Source organism: Lycorma delicatula, chromosome 1, assembly GCF_047948215.1.
Source record: "Lycorma delicatula isolate Av1 chromosome 1, ASM4794821v1, whole genome shotgun sequence".
Lineage (NCBI taxonomy): Eukaryota > Metazoa > Arthropoda > Insecta > Hemiptera > Fulgoridae > Lycorma > Lycorma delicatula.
The window spans coordinates 63,440,810-63,458,906 of NC_134455.1; the positions used below are offsets into that span (position 1 = coordinate 63,440,810).

General features: G+C 29.6%; 1 protein-coding gene across 1 annotated transcript; it reads right to left on the bottom strand.

Annotated features, from left to right (window-relative positions):
* On the bottom strand, positions 1–18,025 carry Alg-2 (Apoptosis-linked gene-2). Its single transcript, XM_075355783.1, has 4 exons — positions 17,835–18,025; positions 16,668–16,774; positions 11,205–11,473; positions 1–3,404 (listed from the first exon to the last, which is right to left on the bottom strand). Exons 1-4 carry the CDS (start codon positions 17,891–17,893, stop codon positions 3,303–3,305), a joined length of 537 nt encoding a protein of 178 aa, XP_075211898.1. The 5' UTR covers positions 17,894–18,025; the 3' UTR covers positions 1–3,302.
* Between the last annotated feature and the right edge of the window lie 72 nt (positions 18,026–18,097).

Below are 18,097 nucleotides of genomic sequence, written 5' to 3' on the forward strand. Positions count from 1 at the left end.
TCCAAAGTAATAAACAAATTTGATAGTTTAGATTAACAGTAAATAATTATGAATTATTTATTATATTTTACTTACAAACATACAGTGAAATAATCATAAACTAATGATAACAATATATAATTGAATTATTAATGTAATACTTTTTTTGGCACAGCAGAAAAATCTGCTATAAGTAAGCGTTAAGAAACTTTTAAAATTAATTTGGATAATAAATTATTAATCTTAATTTTATAATGAGGATAAAAATGGTTTGTATAAATAACTATCAGAATAATAATGTACACTTTTTATGTAGTTTAATTACATATAGGTGTGACTACTACAAAAATATAAATAAGAAAAGGCACTTCTTAAACATTACATATAAAAGCTATACATGAAAATAACTTAGTTTAAGTTGGTCCAATAATGCAACTTTTAATTTAATTTAAATCAGTACTCAAGCTTTGCTATGTGTAAATTAAATTTATAACAATTTAAGCACGACATGTCACTTCAATCAATTAGTAATTACATGAAGTCAATTACGACACAACACTATAACAATGAACTAATTATTTGCAGAAGAAATAAATAGCTTTATTATAATTCTTAGTTTATATTTTCGACAATTATCATTATTTCAAGCTTTAACAACTCACCTAATTCTCAGTAACATGATATTTTTCTTAAAGCCGTTCTAGTTTTAGTATTATCCAATATTTCACAAAAAAGATCACTGTTCTAGGTAATTGTTTAGCTACACCAAACAAATGCATAGTACAGAAAAAAAATTCAAAAAACCCAATGAAGTTTAGAACCAACAAAACATTTTATACTGTTAAGAATCATGTATAGCATCATAAGTTAATTATAAATAAGTGATGTAATAATGCAATATCAATGAATATAATCATAAAATACTGAATATAATTACTGTAATACTGTGCGTTATCAAATCTTTGTTTGTTTATTTATAAAAATAATATGGATGAAAATTATAGTCTAGTATATATTCATATATATTTATTTATAAAAACAATAAAAAACTAATAAAATACATAATGTATTAATAAATACAGAATATACTGGAATGATTTTTCAACCGTTGGCCCTTCAACTCCACACACATTCTAAATTAATAAGCTTCAATGAGGAATCTAATCACTCTGGAATCTTATCTTAAAAGAACACGAATAATTTCTCACTAAAAAAAATTTACTTTAGGTTGAGATAGAATATAAATTTTACATTAAGATATAAAAAGAACAATGTACATACAAGATAACCAATATAAAGAAACAAATGTTTCATATGAATTTGTTTTTAATTTATGGTTTAACAATCATCTTTTTCACTTGATACCAATAAAAATATAATTAATGTTTTAAAAACAATATGAATGAAACTAATTGACTGTTATGCTACATTTATTATAAATAAGAGTGATATGAGCCATAACTGTTAAGTCTTAAGAAAGCACCATATGTTAAAACTGCAAAAGCAAATCACTGCTAGTACAAAATTATTGAAAAATTTCCCTACTGGGAAAATATAATCCATATTTTATAAATATATACACAAATAGTTTTTTAATAACCTTGAACTACTACCTTAATTATATACACAAAAAATGTATATATTTCACATTAAATATAATATAAACTTATATAAATACATAATTCTGTTTATTTTTTTACATTTCAGTGGTAGTAATCTACCACATCTCAGTACTCCCTTATATAATTTTAATAAAATCACAATAAATTAAATTCACTGCTTTTGGAATCATGAATATTTTAATATTAATTTTCCAGAAATTAAATCTACTAACATTAAATATTTACATATCCAAGTCCTTTGTAATAAACTATATATTTAATCATTCATGCCAATTATGTACTATTCCTCCCAAAAAAAATTAATTTAACTCTACCCATATATTTTCAATGAAAATATGGCAAGCTCTAATATTTAAAACATACTGTTTTATTAATGTACTAAATTGTTCCTCACAGTTGGGTACGCAATTTTGTAAAAATACTTCAGCAAAATTGAATAGATTAAAATATTTTTATCAATGATAAACTTGCTTTATCATTTAGGAATAGGGCAATCATAATAAGCAATATTTAATAATATATCTTTTCTTATCTGATTTCATATACAAAAACATTATAATGCATATGTTTAAACGCAGTCTTTGATACCATTCTCATAAAATACTACCTAACTGAAAAGGGTAAAAAGGAGAGATTAATACATATACACACAGGCATGCACGATCTTCTCATATAAAATTTTCATCTTGTAAAGTTGTGGAGAGGAAAATTATCCAATCATCATATGTACAGAGAAATATTGAACTATTTTCATATAGCAAATTTAAAGTTCTTATATCTTTTGAATTCTGAAATCTATTGTTAACTTATTGCACATCTATATAAAAGTTATTCATATGACAATTCAGAAGCTTCTATTTGGCCAGTCAGAGTTGCTATGATAATCACCTAACCTAACTGACTCCTTAATAATATTTAGGTTTTTAATTACCTATCTCTCAAAACATTACAAAAAAAGTGCCAAACAAATTGCTAATATAACAAGGCTTGTAGACTGTTCTTGCTATATTTCAACAAAATAAATATTTTAAGTTCCATTTCGTACATTTTTTTTGTAAATAAAACAAAATTAAGTACAAGTAAATAAAATTCATTGTTCTAACAATTAAGAAAAATTGTTTTTAACAGTATGCAGACACGACATAATGAAATAAATTAGCAATGCGATGAGTTCAGGATTATAAAGATTAGTACAAAACATAAGACAAAATAATAATGTATTACATAAAACAGCAATGCAGAGATAAATGACTAAGGATACAAAGCGACTTGAAAATTCAAAGAAACAGATATCGCTAATGTAATGAGAGATATGCTTATGTTAAGACCAACAATTATTGACAATGATGATAAATTATGAGAAGTTTCTTTAGTTAAAATTTAAAGGCATCCTTTAACCTTTTCAATCGCTCAGATGTATAATCAAACTTTTTATTACACCCTAAAGTATTAAATTAGATAAGCAAATCTGCAAAAAAAACCATTGCACAAATAATGTAATGAACAAACATGATGCAGAACTAGAGATTCTATTCTCTCACAAAAATGTGATATCCATGATAATTTAAAAAAAATATATATATAAGCGGAAGTCAAGAACATCACATACAATGAATATAATAAATGAACATTTCTTCTTTTTTATAATAACATAATAAAATTAAGAAGATATATCATGCAAATTAATCCAGTCTTCTCAAACTATATTTTCAGACTTAGTACCATGTTAAGGAACTGCTCATAATGAATAGTGATTACTCCATCTTGATCGGTATCATGTTGCCTGAAAGCTGCAGTAAGTGTCTAGAAAAGAAATCATGAAACAAATAAATTAAAAATTAAATAAGTTCATAATTACCATCATCAATATTTCAGTTTTGATACCTAACTGGTTTGATGTACAAAGTTTAAATTCAAGCAGTTTTACATACAAATTGAATAAATTATACTAAGTAAAATGAATAATTTTATTAAAAAAAAAAGAAGCTATATTCCATTCAGTTTTATGATATAATTTAATTATCGTGTTTATAAGGATAGTAATGCTATTCTTGATCTTGTAAGCCAATAAAAGATATAGTATTAACTGATGGAGAATGGATATGTTAGGAATTTGTTTTATATTTTCAATTTGTAATCTAGATAAAAAATCGTGCATGCTGTTAATTTTGCAAGTATAGAGACACACTGAGTACACGATGATAAACTATTATGGAAATTTTCTGATGCTGCAGGATCTATAAACGATGGCTGAAATATAATGCACAAAAATTCATAGCTCCCAACTGCAACAAATATGGCATAAAAGTATATCTTTTTCGATGTAGTCATTATTTACAGCAAAAATTTCTTCTAACGGTAAAATTGTTTATCAACCATTAAAGAATGTTGGCAATCTTTCCTTGATCCACAAATTCATTGCATTTTTCAGTTAAATCAGTGGTGAAATGAATATCCTTAATATCCCTCTTTAATTGCATAAAAAAAATGTAATACAATCAGTTCACAATATTTCTTTCATTGTTTGTTCTTTACTTTGAATTTGTGTGGTACCACTACAAACAAGTTTTTCAGCAGCCCAGTTCAGTAATGTGTTCTACTCATTCTTTCAATATACCTATCTAGCAGGCAATGCATTGTTGTGTTCATTTTGAATTAATTCACTAACTTCTTTTTGGGGCTTCTAATTGATCACAGAAACTGGTTGACCACTCAATATTCATTCTCCATATTTGCTTTACCAGTTTTAATGCATAAAATTTTATTATGCACCTACTCACAATAGTATGATTATCAGTTTCATCACTGTAAACAGCTTTTAGATGAAGATAAATGTCATTAGTATTCACTTTCTCTAATATTAAAAATTCAGTCTGACCCAATTGAATTCTACAAGAGATAAAATATAGTGTCTGCAAATGAGATTTGAAGCAAATATAATTAAGATTTTTGAAACATTGATATTGGACAAAATATTTTGGATTTGTGTGTAATTAAAAACACTGACAGACAAAAAAAATTGTTTAATGTTTCTCTATACCATTTCTTGAATTGATTTTTTGTGTACATTACAGATCTCTAAATACAATTTTTCTATCACCCTTAGTTTTAAATAAATTATGCTTCAAAAAAATTAAGGGAAAATATAGTTAAATCTGTAAAATTTATAATTTTTCATGGCCATACCTATGTTAGAATGATAGCTTTATATGGAGAGGAGAAGAAATATTTTTTGTGTTCAACTAAGGGCTCATGAATAATATTTTTCCCATTTGGAGTTAAGTTGTCTTGTTTCTTCCACTGTTGGGTAACATAATGTTTTTCCCTAGCTCAGCTGTCCCATACGCAAAGAAAACACATGTACTTAGCCTAACTGCATGCCTAACAAAATAGCTATAACTTTCAAATCACCATATATGTTCCAACTATGTTTTTTATAATTTATTTTTTCAAGAATGTCTTTCATCACATCATATGTCTCTTTCAAATTAATACCATAAGCGATTGGTATCGAAGGATAATTGTTGCTGTTGTGCAGTACAACCACTTTTAAACTATAGTTGGATGAATCTATGAAAAGGCGCCAGTCCTCAGGTTTATGAATTTGTCTTAAGTGCAACTTAAGCTCATCAACATTTGTGCAATAAACCAAATTATTTTCATCAATAAAGTTCTGAGAAAGTTCTTTCTGTCAGCTTCGAAAGCCCAAAATTTTTTTTATTTTTTCAAGTAAATTCCAACCTTGCAGTCTTGATCAACAGTTCAGCTTGATTTTTTGATAAATTGAAATCCCTAACTAAGTTATTTAATTCACCTTGTGATATAAGATGTGGCTTATTGGAAGATAATCAAAATCAAAATCATTGTTGCCTTCTTCAGTACGTTTCTTCATCACTGGCTTCAAAATATACATTCACAGGTTGCTCAGGAACTAGAATAATTTCACTGTGAGGTACAGGCCTGATTGCAGATTGTAATGAAAGATATTTTACAGTATGTTTAGATTTTTTAGAAATCCCAGACACACTTGTTACAACAAAAGAAACAATCGGTTACATGATACTTTAGTTCAAGCCAAACCATAGGTTCACCAAATGGCAAAGCCTTCCGTGAACCTTTCAGCCATCCTCTTAAATATACAGAACAATTGGTGCGTACTATATGAGGAGCCCACGTCTTATCCTGATCACCAGTTTTACACTGAAAGTACAAATAATATGCTTTTTTAATTAAAGTTGTAATGTTTTATCTATTTGATTTTACAGTAAACTCACCACATACACAACAAAAGACATCCACACCATTTACACAATTTCGAGGCATTACGACATTGCACTGTTAACAAACTTAAGACAGCAATAAGACTAAACAAAATTATTCATTCCTAAATCTCCAGTGCTTAATACAAACACAGCTGCGTTTTCAGCTATATGTTTTGACCTGCACAGACATGTAATCTTGTCTATGAAGGCTCACTCTTCAGTATTAGATATGATGTCATAATATGTGACTATGATATGATGTAATTCTTTGTCTAGTATTATTTATTTATAGCTTACAAATTATGTTAACAAAGTTAAAAAATAAAAAATGAGCTATCAAAATACAATATAGGAACTTAAAATGCCAACTATATGTTGAAAAATGAAAACAAATCCTTTAATTAAAATTTAAAAATTTTTCAAAAATGGTGGGTGATAGAAAGATTATGAGTGTTAGATCCTTTGCGATGTGGAGGACCATAAAACCTTTGTGGTAGGTTTAAAGCGAGTATGAACTGTAGATGCATAGGTGATGAATTGAAACAACGCCTTGTTGCTTATTAAATTATTTAATTTCTTGTTGTCTTAACCTTTCGATAACATGTAATTGAACATCTAACATATAATTGAACTTAATAACATATAAGTATACAAATAAAATAAGCGTCCATCCAGACCGAATGTACAACATGACCACTCTGGGTCAGATTCTGGCACCGAATGAATAGAAGTGTCGCTACTTCATAATGACCACTCCTTGCGTATTATGACGTAGAACATCGTATGACCATAGCTTGCCGGAGAGCTCTAGCCCTCACTAGGTAGCAGCACCCAATGGCAAAAGTGGAACGTAACACACCGCCCACCAATTATAATTTTCTTAATTATAATTTTATAACATTATAAATTAACTTAACATACAAATAAAGCATGATAAATAAAATTAGTTACATATAACTTTTAAATTAAAGTTAATTCAAGAAAACAATGTTGACAGGAGCAAAAATTGAAAGCAAAATAAATTAACTAATGAACAATTACATTAAGATGACGTTAAATAAGTATTATTGATTGCATTGAGAATGACTCATGTCATTACAATCATTTAAATTTGGAAGGACAATCAATTTGTTAATGGTTCTTTTTATTACGGTATTATTGGATTTTACATTGGCTAATCTAACAAGTCCATCCTTACCTGAATGTACTCGAACAATTACTCCTAATTTCCACATCAGTGGAGGAAGATTGTTTTCCTTAATTATAACTACATTACCAACACAAATGTTAGTATTTGAAATTTTACATTTATTTCTCTGTTGCAGAGAATGTAAGTAATCATTAGACCATACTTTCCAAAAATCCTTCAGTAATTTTTATATAACCTGCCATCTAGCGAGCTTAAGATGAAGGTAAATATAATGGTCTGTAATTTAAACATGCTCTATCTGGATTAACAAGGTGGATAACTCTTCGTAATTTAGAACAGATTTTCCCATGACTCTTCACAGATGAAATTTGATGTTGTACCCTCCAACTAGGAGGGTACGAGGGAACTAAAGACCATTTTATGTTATTTGAGGTGCAGAGAGATTTAAATTTGGAACTAGTGGTATCGGTTTTAAGAAAATCATACATTTCTTGAAGATCCATTATCAGGAAAAATATGAGAGGGCAATCCTCGACGTCCTACAAATCTTAAGGGCAGCTGTAAAACTTTCTAGAGATATATCAATCACAAGTTCAAGGTGTACTGCTCTGGTGCTCAAACATACGAACAATGCAATGTAAGCCTTAATAGTCAAAGGATTGGTAGATCAAGTACACTGCCCACCATGACGGATAAGTATTGGACCAGCATAATCAACAACAGTTGACTGGAATGGTCTGGAAATTGTGACTCTCTCTTTAGGCAGTTGACCAAGTAACTAACTCTGAGGCTGAGCTTTAAAACGAAAACAAGTTAAACATTTATGTATGACAGGGCAAATTATGATTTTGGAATTGACAATCCAATATCTCTGCCTAAGTGAAGAAAGAATTAACTGTAATCATCCATGGAATAATCTTAAATGTTCATGAGAAATATCAATCGAGTGAGATGGCTATGAGGACTTAAAATCATAAGATGTTTAGCAATTAAAGAAAACTTTGAAAAATTTAAACGACCTCCAACGCAAATAATACCATTTTGATCTAAAAATGGGATAAGAGAAACTAATTTACTTTTCTTTGATGCAGCAGAATTTTTCCCTAAATCGCTTAATTCTTTAGTAAAATATAATTTTTGTGTTTGACGAACAAGAACTTCTAATGTGGATTGATTTCTTCCTGAGAAAGATCTGATTATATACGATCATTTTTATCTCTTAAATTATAAATAAAGCAACGACAATATGAAAGTATGTTTAATGTTCGTCCGAACAAAGAAAATGGCTTTGAAAGTTCTATAGCTTCTGTAGTTTGAAGAGCAGCTGAAAAATAATTAGTTTTGCTAGACTTCTCTTCTTTCAGCGAATCTGGCAGAATCATAGAAATGGTAGATTGATTGGATGGCCAGATGTTCTCCTCTTCTTTCAGAAAAGACAACCAATTCACCAAAGTTGTAATGAAGTTAATGAATCCGGCATACAACCACGTGACACGATGTCTGCAGGGCTATCCCTTGAAGGAACGTGCTTCCATAAGCATTCCTTAGTTAACTCTTGAATTTTGCAAACTCTATTTGCGACAAATATCTCCCATCTATTAGGAAGCGATAACAACCAATGAAGTACTACTTGAGAGTCAGACCAAAAATGGATTGAATGAAATCTTATACCTAAAATACACTTAATTTTATTGAACAAACAAGATAAAAGAAGAGCCGCGTTCAGCTCCAACCTTGGAATAGAGATTTGCTTGACTGGTGCAACTCTAGACTTTCAACACAATAAGTGGATTCAAACACGTTCACTGCTATCAACAGATCTGATAAAAAGACAAGCACCATATGTGCTGCTACTTGCATCACAAAATCCGTGCAACTGATAACTCTTACTTAAACTAATTTTAACTAATCTAGGAATCTCAAAATTACTTGATTATTTGAATTGAGAATACAGAAAATTCCATTTTTCAGCTAGCGGAGTGCGAAGAACTTCATCCCACTGAAGGTTAGCGCACCATAACTCTTGTATGAACACTTTAAATGGAACGATTGCAGGAGCAAGTAGACCCAAGGGATCGAACAATGAAGAAATAATTGACAAAATAAAGCATTTGGTATAAGAAGCATTATCTTTTGGTTTTATCTGATAGATGAAATTATCCAGGGCCAGCACTCTGGCCTGCCTGATTACCTGACTTAAACCCAAATGGCCCCACAGGTAAAACCTGTGTAGAACAGGTAACCTGTGGGGTCATTGGGCTTAATACAATCTTTTTTTGAAACATTGTTTATTCAACTTTGAGGATTTTCAACAAAGGATCTACAATGGATTTTAAAAAATTAAGAATACTCCCGGAATTTTTCAACAGTAAGATAATCTCTATGAAAAAGACTGGAGACTTGTGTAATTTACAATGGTGGAAATTTTGAACATCTCTTATAACTTTTAACAATTATTAACTGTTTATTTAAAAAAACATACATCTAAAGTTCCACAACAATTAACGTAAGATTATCACAGGTAGTTGTTTTATATTTTTAATTATTAGTTCTATTATTGTGAGAAAATTATTACTTAATTTAATACTAATTTGCAATACTATAATTAACAATAAATAAAAACAATTAATATTTAACCAAATTGAACATAAAATGGAGGAGATGAAAACTGACACAAAATTACATCAATTTTCTTCCATAACTCGACAATTTGTTAATCGATTTTAGAAAATAAAATGTCACTTTGTACAAAATAAAAGGCTTAATATTTTTGTAAATAATATAAATTTTGATAAAAATAATATTTACAGAGGTATAACGGATTGAAAAATAAACTTGGCCGCCATTTTGTAATTTGCAAAGGTATTTAATTCTTGATTTTTTGCTAATTTTAAAACCTTATTACCAAGATGGTTACCAAATATTAACGTGATTAGTCTATCCGAACTTGATATAAATTTTTACATGAAAACAACAAAATGATGGACAGGAGGAGAACCAAGGAGAAATTGCCATTTTTCCCTAGGATACTTTTTGTTTAATTTTACAAGTAGAAACCGAAAAAGTATAGTCAGCTCTCAGATTTAGAAACACACTGTATGTGTATGTGTGTGTATTATATATATATAATACATGTGAGCCTTACAATCTGATATTAAATGCTATTAACAATATTAATCACCCTTCTTATGCCATTTCCAGATATGTAAACCCATATTGTAAAATGATTTTGGAGTTGGAAGTCTGTTAAATGAGATGTGTGTGCTCTCCAACCAAGATTTTTCATTTATTTCTCCAACAATGTACTCTGTTTACAAAAACAATTATATTTGATTGTCAAATTTGATTCTTCTTGGGTTGGGAATACATAAACAGCGAGAGTGAACAACACAAGAAATTAAATTATTTTTCTTTAGTTACTTTATGAACAAAGCAAGGTTTGGATAATTGTAGATAGCTAAGGGACATCCAATTATATAACTAAAAAAGTTTTAAGATTTTTTCAAAATTGTAAAAATTTAATCAATTTAAAATAAGAGCACACTAAATTGCAACAAATTATTTTTGAAATCCTTTCACCCACAATCCTTTTACGCACTAAATACCTTTACATATTTAGTGTATAAAAGTAACTTGAAAAACTTGAACACAAAATAAACTATTATTAAACAGAGCTTTTTTTTTAACCGCCAGGACCACTGTCAGGCATTGCTTATGACGATCTAGCATGTTAAAATACCATGCCTAACTGGGATTCAAACTCGGTACTTCCGGATGAAAGGCCAAGATGCTACCATTCATGCCACAGAGGCTGGCAGATTAAACAGAGCTGAATCTTTTCGTGTCAAGAAAAACAAGATGAAGTATAAATCATTACTCAAATACTGTTTCTAGGTACTTCTCAGAAATTCTAGGTAAAATACCCAGAAGCTACTCCTAATTAAATGCACATATACACACTTTAACTAGTTATGTGTAATTTGAAACTTGATATTATTGTGCATTTCAATTAATGGGATTCAATTAATAGCAATGCCAGGAATGATAGTTACAAGATAAACTACATAACGATAATTATATTTATAGTCAGTTGTGAGACATCACCTTGAAAAACTTCTTGTTCTGCAAAATAAAATTTAATAATACAATATTAACAGAAAAAAAGAGTAAAACAAATCTGTTAACACTTACATGTAGGACAATACAGCATTGAATAAAATCATCAAAAAGTATAGTTCCACGACCATGCCTATCAAACTTACGAACCATTGTTTCAATTATATGTTCTGAAAGCCTGTATCCAAATGAATGTAAAGCAGTTCGTAATTCATCTTTATTTATGTTGCCTGATCCATCTCTATCAAATGAACGGAAACATGATTGCCAATCTGTAACATACTTCCAAAGAGCTCCAAAATCTTCAAATGAAACACTACCACGTCCCTGTTTGTCAAACATACCTTAAAAAAAAAAACAATAATTAACTAAAATAAATTTAAAGATTATTTGTTTAAGTGTTCTAATTATAACAATTGCAATGATCCATAAAATTCGCAAGCCACTGCCTAAAATTGATTTTCCATTACCTTCTACAATGAGCTGAATATATTTTGCATCTCAGCATGCTAAGTCCTCCAAAATGCACTCAATTTATCCAATGTAATAAATCACACACTGTTTTTCACAGAGAATAGCTGTAAAGTGGACATATCTTTACTCTCAAAAAAAGTAATTGATTGTTGTCACTTGTGCCTCAAGAAGCTTCATACAGCCATGTGACAGACAGATAGTATAACAAATTAATAAATCTCTCTCTCTTATGAAACATTGTACCACATACATTAACTTAACTTATTAAATTGATAAGGTTAAAATAAATATGAAGACATAATTTAAAATATATTTTTAACTGAATTACAAATATTTTTACAAAAATAGTTAATATGTAAAAAACAACCGATACAAAAAAAAAAAAAAATTAATTTGATTTAGAAGATACAGATTTGATTTTACTTAAGAATAAATTATAAAAGTTCCTTTCAATCCTTAAATGATACTGGATTTATCTAAATTTGATAAAAAAGTTGCAAAACTCTTAAAATATTTAGCATGTGCAAAGCTTCTATATAGCCATTACTAGTATATAGAGATTTGCTTCCAGAGATTACATATTATATGATTTTTTTATTTTATAATAAATATTTTGCAAGTTACTTATGCAAGAAATTATTGAAAAGAAAATAGAATATAACAGATAAGAAACTAATTACAAAAATTATAATTATAGTGTATGTAAATCTAAATGCAAGTAGAGGCAGCTTGTAGGGAGTTCTCTCTACAAGCTGCCTCTACTTCCTTCTCTACCCGATTTCAAAACTCGGCATATAGAACACATGCTAGTGGTTGCCAAAAAAGTAAGTCCTCCAAAATGATACAGACTTGTATTTATTATTTTTATTTTTTTTTATAGTTGTTTATTCTACCATATTCAATTATTTTATTTGTCGTGTAATTATTTATTTCATCTGTTATTTATTTATTTAAGTTACTATGTAAATTATTTTGTTTTACGTGTATAAAATACAGTAAGAATTAACATTTAATTAATTAAATTTTGCATATATTATATAAGTTCATTGGGATTAAATATATCTGTGGTATTCATAACTTTTTTTATAATAGATTTAATAATTATTACTTTGTAGTTTTGTATGCCTACAAAGCTCAAAAGAATATTAGTTATTGCTACCATTTTGAAATTCGTAAATGACTACACCACGGCAAAGAAAATCATAACATTATAGCCTATAATAAATAAACAACTCATTTCAAATACTTTTGTATTATACCATTGTTAGTGTTTATTTATAGCAAAACAATAGTTTTAACATACTTGAAAAAATAACATACGAGGGATATCTCTAAAGTAAAGACCACTGAGAACTTTCTCTCCTTAAGGTTGGCGAACCAGTGTCGTTCATGGCCGTGCTAGTAATATACATACTGCATTGTTGTCAGTAAGTTGTTGCGTTGTAGTATCTTTGATTAAGTGTGAGTTATTATATTATAAAATGAATATGAAAATCTATGTTGCCACTGACTGTGAAATACATGGTTATATGTTTTTTATACCATCAAAACATTAAGCCGACTGAAATTCACAGGCAGTTGGTAACAGTGTATGGTGAAAATGTAATAAATGAAAGAAATGTCTGAAAATGGTGCGAAAGGTTTAGAAATAACAGAATTCATGTGCATGATGAATGTTTGGGGAGGTCCTCAATAATCACTGAGGACTTGTTGAAACGTGTTGATGATGAAATCAGAAAAGATCGTCGCTAAACAATTTCCAATCTGGCCTTTCTTTTTCCTGATGTTTAAGAGCTGTTATTAGTCACAAGTTCATGACCATTTAGGCTTCAGAAAGATTTTTGCATGTTGTGTGCTGCACGTCTTAATGGAACATCACAAAAAAATCCGAACAGGATCTGCTTTGGAATTTTTGATGCGGTACACAGCAAAAGGCAATGAGTTTCTTAATTCAATTGTTACTGGTGTTGAAACATGAATTTCGTATTACACACTAGAGAGTAAACAGCAGTTACGTGAATGGCGTCATTCTTAATCACCAACCAGACCGACAAAGGTCAAGCCACAGCCATTTAAATGCAAATTGTTGCCAGTCTTTTGGGATGTTTTTTGGTTTGGCATACTGCTGATTGATTTCATGCCATGTAAAACAACTATAAATGAAGAAGCCTACAGAGAAACTCTACTACGTAAGTTACAGCACGCCATTCAAAATTGGCGATGTGGGCGGCTGACTGACGGCGTTGTCCTACTGCATGATAATGTGATTCAACATGTTGCAGGTCTGACATGTGATTTACTGAGAACATTTGGATGGGAAATTGAAAGAAGTTTTGAATGGTAAGCAATTCATGGGTGACGATAAACTTAAAAATACTGTTAATCAGTGGCTAAATGGACTGGCAGCAGAAGAATATGACAAGGGTATATTGAAGCTGGTGTACTGCTATGATAAATGTCTTAATTCATGCGGCGATTATATAGAGAAATATTACAAGGTATCTAGTTTAAGTGAAATAAAAAGTATTTCAGAATATTAAAGTCTTCAGAATAAATTTTTTATAATCAAGTGGTGTTTATTTTAGAGATAACCTCTCATACTTTCAAGAAATAGATAAATAAATTACTTCATATACATCTTGAACAAAATATTACATAAAAATAATGTTGTTTGTAATAAATTACCAGAACATATTTCGTTACTATAATAGTAATGTTATAATTAGATGCAATGCAAGTCATCACAAATTAATTAAAGTGATTTTTGAGATATACTACTTTGGCTGATGAACCTGCCTTCAGATACTACATACACTATAGTACCAATACATGACACTAACTGTAAGCATACAGATGTGGCACATAGAAATTAGAAAAATAACATATAAAAATGAAATATTAGAGGTCTGATGAACTACAATAAAGTAGAGAAGAAAGAACTCTAACTGTGGTTTGACAAGTAGATAAATAATTTATAGATGATAGTACCATTTCATTCTTTGTCAGTTGCTTTCTTCCACTATTGAAATGATAAAATTGTACATATCAGTTCAGCCAAATAAAAAGTAAGCTAGATCCAATTCTTGGCAAGTCTGCGGTCATTAAAACCATTCATACATGGGTTACTGAGTTTAACCCTACAACAGTGAAATACAGTGTCACAAACCAAACAAATCTGTTTTTCCTTGCAGTAGTGGGAAGGTAAGTTTACCCCTCATGCCATCTATGATATCTTTCTATCTCTCACTACTGAAAGTCAGTCTGTAGTTATAATTCATCTGGTGGATACGTGTTGCAAACTAAGTACTTGCAATAAAGTACAACCTTATAACAGTGGGTGCTATAAGAGGCAACAAAAAGGAAATCCTCCACAGTTCGTCCAAGGTAAAGATCGTCCTGTAGGATCTAGCAGGTTTGGATTTGGTGAACTTGTGACATTGGTCTCCTACATACCCAAAAACAGTAAAAACACATTAGTGATTTCATAAATACATGCTGATGACAAAGTTGATGAGAATCTGGGAGTCCTGATATGATACTTTCATACAATGACACAAAGGGCAGTTTGGATGTTGTAGATCGCCTATGTGTGAACTACAATTGTCCCTAAAATACTTGTTGCTGCTATCTTATGGTAATATTTTATCGTATTCAAAATATAGCTGGCATTAATTCACTTGTAATATTTTTGGCCAACTGTCCGGAACAAAAGATACTGTGACACAATTTTATAAAGTATCTATCTTATTCATTGATACCACATCATGAGAAAAGAAGGGCATATTTACAAAATTTTCCACAGACAATGCGACTTCAGATAAAATAAATACTCAATATTAAAGAAAACAGAAGATAAAAAGAGTCACAATCAATGGGATACCAGGAAGATGAGTACGCTGAGACTCAAAAAAGAATAGAAAAACCAAATACTTTTGCAATAAATGCAAATCAAATCTCTTTCTGCAACATGCAACTGTATTAAGTGAAGATTATTTTGCCAATTGTAAAAGTACATTAGGTTAAATTACTACTAAGTTTATTACAATTAATTATAACAGAAAAATGTGAAATATAAAAAAAAAGTGTTTAATTGTAAAAAGATGTTAGTAAAAACTTCAAATAAAAATCTTATATCATTTATATACAATATGAAAAATAATAATAAAGAGGAGAAAGGAAAACAGCATAATATTACAAGAAAATATTTATATTTTTATTACAAAAGATGGCACAATAAAACTTGCAGTCTCGTACAACAGTCACTGTACATGCAACCGCTGGTGATGTCACTGTCGTAGGGTTTAACGAAGAAAAACATTTTGACACACTGTATATTGAAAGTCAGGGAAATAGCTGAAATGATGATAATCTCAAATGGATGTGTGTACAACATCCTACATAAACATTTAGATATAAAAATGTTATGCACATGATAGGTGCTGCATATCATTACTAATGACCAAAATTCTTTGAAGGATATCCAATCCCAGAACTTATGGCAATTTGAGTGAAACCCATATTAATACTTGTACTGATTCATAACTGTCAATGTGGTCTGAGTTTTTTTTATACACACATGAGAGAACAGTACTAAAGCGAGCATGAGAAAACTGATGCCAAAGAATGGAAGAACAGTAACCTTTGCTGTAAAGGTAATGGCCACTACAGTGTTTTGAAATGTAAAGCATATGAAAGGCATCTTACCGAAGAAAAAAGACAATCAATTCTTAGTAGACAAAAGAAAATTAGTGTGCTTGCCTATAAGATAAGTTTACATCATTTAATCTAACAAATTCAGTCCTACCTTCAGTTTTAATCAAAGCCATAACTGACACAAAGGCTCAATATTAACAGACTAACTAACTTAAGTATACTATTATACAAAGAGAAAAATAAGCTATTTAGAAGTATTTTCACTATTTATAAAAAAATAAACATCTTGTAATCAGTAACTTTAAAAAATGTAACTTGACATAATTTAATAATAAATAATAATATGAAAGCCCATAAGTCATAAGATATTACATAAATAAAAAAAAATAAAATAGGGGAAATGTAGCTTACCAATCATGAGTCTAACAGTCTCTGGGTTAAAAGGTGTCCATGTCCCATTAGAAAGTGCCATCTGCAGTTCATCAGCTGAAATGTAGCCACTGTGATCCTTATCCACACTAAAAGTGAAAATCAGAATTTTCCAAGATTTTATTATGACAACAATAAAGTACACCAAATTTATTTTTTTTCAGTGACAGTGAGTGCATTTCAGTAGTTATCTTCAGTGTACATGCCTCTGGCTTGGTCGGAAAAATCAATCAGCAGCCAGTTTTATGGCAAACATACCATTAAGTTTGCCAAGAGTTTAATGATTTCCAAAAAGAAATGATGTTTAAAATTAAGCAAGCACATGATAATGCTACACTTACACTAATAAAAGAAATATAAAACTATTTTAAAAATGACCAACTTCTAGAAAAACTGAATGATTGTTCTTGAAAATCATAAACAAGTTGAAAGTTAGATTTTGATAAAAAAGTTTATACTCAAGAAAGTCAAACAACTAATAAAAATTACCAACACAATCTCTATTAACATCTACATATTGCTTGAAAAGAACAGCTATGTTGAAATTAGACAGTGCTTCATTAATTTCTTACATTCAGACTACAACTTTTTAATTAAAAATATTATAAATAGCTACAAACACACATTACTGGTTTCCAATCTTAAAATGTTTAATGTCACAGTTTGTAGCCGAGAGGGCACTTAACGAAAAACAAGGCTCAGTTGAATCCACGCTGAAACAAAGACTTCCAGAAATGTTTTTAACGATGGAAAAAGCCTGGATGAATTCTACATTAGATTTTATGAGTTTATACAAAGAGAATTTCTCTTCCAATTTTTATCTTTGGAAACATGCACATATAATCAAAACAATCCTTTTGTAAATCCATGTTCTAATCGATTACAGTTTTCACAGAATTTACGATATTAGATTGCAATGCGAAATCATAAACAATATTATTGCCTTAATGAAAGCGGTTAACTGCTTAAAAATTAACTTTAATCGAAAAGGAAGATTGTAAAAAATTAATAAAACATTTTTTGCCAGAATTATGTAAAGTGAAACATTATTTTTAAACAGTTTCAGATGCTATTTAACGTAGTAGATATGATAAGAATGTGCTTTACCGAGTTAACCTAAAACATTTATTACAATATTATTATACATACCGCTGAAAAACATCCCACAAAAACTCTCTGCTGGGCATAGGAGAAGCAAAATGAGACATATTTACTTAAAAAATATCAAATATTAAGCAATTAAATGATCAGCAACAAGCACGAACTACAAATGAACCAAAGGGGACTGATGCATCTATCACTTCTATTTACGAAATCGACAACGTTGAAAGCGGGGTTTCACGATCATACGATAGCTAAAAGTTTCGTGACGTAACGAACATTCTTATTCTCGGTTGACAGCAGAAAATTTT

Bases quoted from the DNA above. Each gene is read 5' to 3' on its own strand.
- Alg-2 (XM_075355783.1), bottom strand. From the start codon at position 17,893: ATGTCTCATTTTGCTTCTCCTATGCCCAGCAGAGAGTTTTTGTGGGAT. The intron at 16,775-17,834 runs GTATGTATAATA...TTTCACTTTTAG, and splicing joins TTGTGGGATGTTTTTCAGCG to TGTGGATAAGGATCACAGTG. The intron at 3,405-11,204 runs GTAAGTGTTAAC...TTTCTTTTCTAG, and splicing joins AATGCTGTATTGTCCTACAT to ACACTTACTGCAGCTTTCAG.